This window comes from Vigna unguiculata, chromosome 4 (genome assembly GCF_004118075.2).
Source record: "Vigna unguiculata cultivar IT97K-499-35 chromosome 4, ASM411807v1, whole genome shotgun sequence".
NCBI lineage: Eukaryota > Viridiplantae > Streptophyta > Magnoliopsida > Fabales > Fabaceae > Vigna > Vigna unguiculata.
The window spans coordinates 8,583,601-8,585,863 of NC_040282.1; the positions used below are offsets into that span (position 1 = coordinate 8,583,601).

A 2,263-nucleotide genomic window follows, 5' to 3' on the forward strand; every position below is an offset into this window, starting at 1 on the left:
CATCATATAAGATGCGTGAACTGTTTTCCGGCTTAGGGCATCGGCCACAACATTCGCTTTTCCCGGGTGGTACAACAACTCGAAGTCGAAATCCTTTAGGAACTCCATCCATCGTCTCTGCCTCATGTTCAACTCTTTCTGGTCAAACAGATACTTCAGGCTCTTGTGGTCACTAAAAACCTGGAATTGAGCGCCATACAGATAGTGTCTCCAGATTTTTAGTGCAAACACCACAGCCGCTAACTCGAGATCGTGTGTGGGATAGTTCTTCTCATGACTTTTAAGCTGCCTAGAGGCGTAGGCAACCACTTTCCTTTCTTGCATAAGAACACACCCTAGCCCCTGATGGGAGGCATCACAGTAGACTTCGAAGGGTCTGCTGGTATCAGGGATTACCAACACAGGAGCACTGGTCAACTTCTGCTTCAACTCCTGGAAGCTATTTTCACACCGGTCAGTCCAGGCAAAAGGCTGATCCTTACGAGTCAGCTGAGTCAAAGGTGCTACGATTCTTGAGAACCCCTCAATGAACCTTCGGTAGTATCCTGCCAGTCCCACAAAGCTCCTAATCTCAGTTGCTGATTTAGGACGCTCCCATTTTAACACAGCCTCCACTTTGGATGGGTCCACGGATATGCCCTGAGCTGAGATCACATGCCCCAAAAATTGAACCGTGGTCATCCAAAACTCGCACTTTAGACAGTTTCGCATAGAGCTGCTTCTCTCTCAGGATGCTCAGAACGGTCCTCAGATGCTTGCATGTTCTTCATGAGTTCGGGAGTATATCAAGATGTCGTCTATGAACACCACCACAAACTTGTCTAGAAAAGGCCTGAAGATTCGGTTCATATAATCCATGAACAAGGCAGGGGCGTTAGTAACGCCGAAAGGCATCACTACGTACTCGTAGTGCCCATATCTGATCTGAAAGCAGTCTTCTGCACGTCATCAGACTTAACTCTAATCTGATGGTATCCGGATCTCAAGTCATCTTCGAAAACACAGCAGCACCGTGCAGTGATCCATCAAGTCGTCTATCCTTGGCAGAGGATATTTGTTCTTGATGGTTAGCTTGTTGAGCTGCCGGTAATCAACACAAAGCCTAGAGCTGCCATCCTTCTTCTTGACCAATAACACCGGCGCTCCCCAAGGCGACACACTGGGCCTGATGAATTGCTTCTCCAGCAGTTCCTTAATCTGTTTTTCAATTCTGCCAGCTCAGCAGGAGCCATCCTGTAAGGTGCTATTGATACTGGCCCTGCTCCAGGTACCAGATCAATAGAAAACTCAATCTCTCTGGAAGGGGGCAAGCCGGGCACCTCATCAGGGAAAACATCAGGGAAATTCCCTCACACAAACGTTTCAATGTGCCTATCCCCATTCTCAACAGACAGTTGAGTGAGAATCAAGAAACACTGAGACCCTTCCTTTAGTGCTTGATCCACCTGCTGTGAGGATAACAACATCTCATCATCTTCCGGGTTGGGAAACAACACCTTCTTCTCATTACAATCAATGAGAATGCGATTAGCTAATAGCCAATCCATTCCCAAGATCACATCTAGGCCCTCCAGAGGTAAACAGATGAGGTTCACCCTGTATTTGCGCCCTCAACCTCGATCAAACATCTAGCACATAACGTCGAGGTTCTGACCATCCCAGAAGCAGGGCGTAGACACTACCAGGTCGTATAGAAGTTCCCTAACCGGGAGACCCAACTCCCTCACTATAGACTCCGACACAAAAGAGTGTGTCGCTCCCGAATCGTATAACACACACAAACTCCTACTGCCAATCACACAAGATCCAATGATGAGGTTACCTGATCTGTCTGCCTCTGCACCTGTCATGGCATACACTCGACCAACTGCCTGGGGCCTAGCACTTCCCCGTGTCTGTTGTGGCTGTGACTGCGTTGAAGGTCTAGACACTGTACCCCTGCCAGTGGGGCAATTTCTGATGAAGTGGCCTTCCTGCCCACATCTGTGACATGTTTGCCTACCACCAAGCTGGGGGCAAGCACTCCTCATGTGGGGCCCTCCACAATGAAAACACTGTGGTCTGTGAGAGTGATGATGAGGGACTGATGCTGATGTGACTGGGGAGGATGTGGCTGAGGAGGGAATCTCCTGGACCCCTGAGGCGGAGGTCTAGAGTAAGGCTTCCTCCTTATCGTCCTGTCTGCTCATGGACCCAGATGGTCCTCCCACCTTCTGTTGTGACCGTTGTTGAGCTTCAACTTCTGCCTTTAACTTCTCCATTA

At 49.0% G+C, this 2,263-nt stretch overlaps 1 protein-coding gene across 1 annotated transcript; it reads right to left on the reverse strand.

Moving 5' to 3' along the window:
• Positions 1–1,628: 1,628 nt before the first annotated feature.
• On the reverse strand, positions 1,629–2,030 carry LOC114180457. The gene has a single exon (XM_028066771.1). The coding sequence runs from the start codon at positions 2,028–2,030 to the stop codon at positions 1,629–1,631; it is 402 nt and encodes a 133-aa protein (XP_027922572.1).
• Positions 2,031–2,263: the final 233 nt, after the last annotated feature.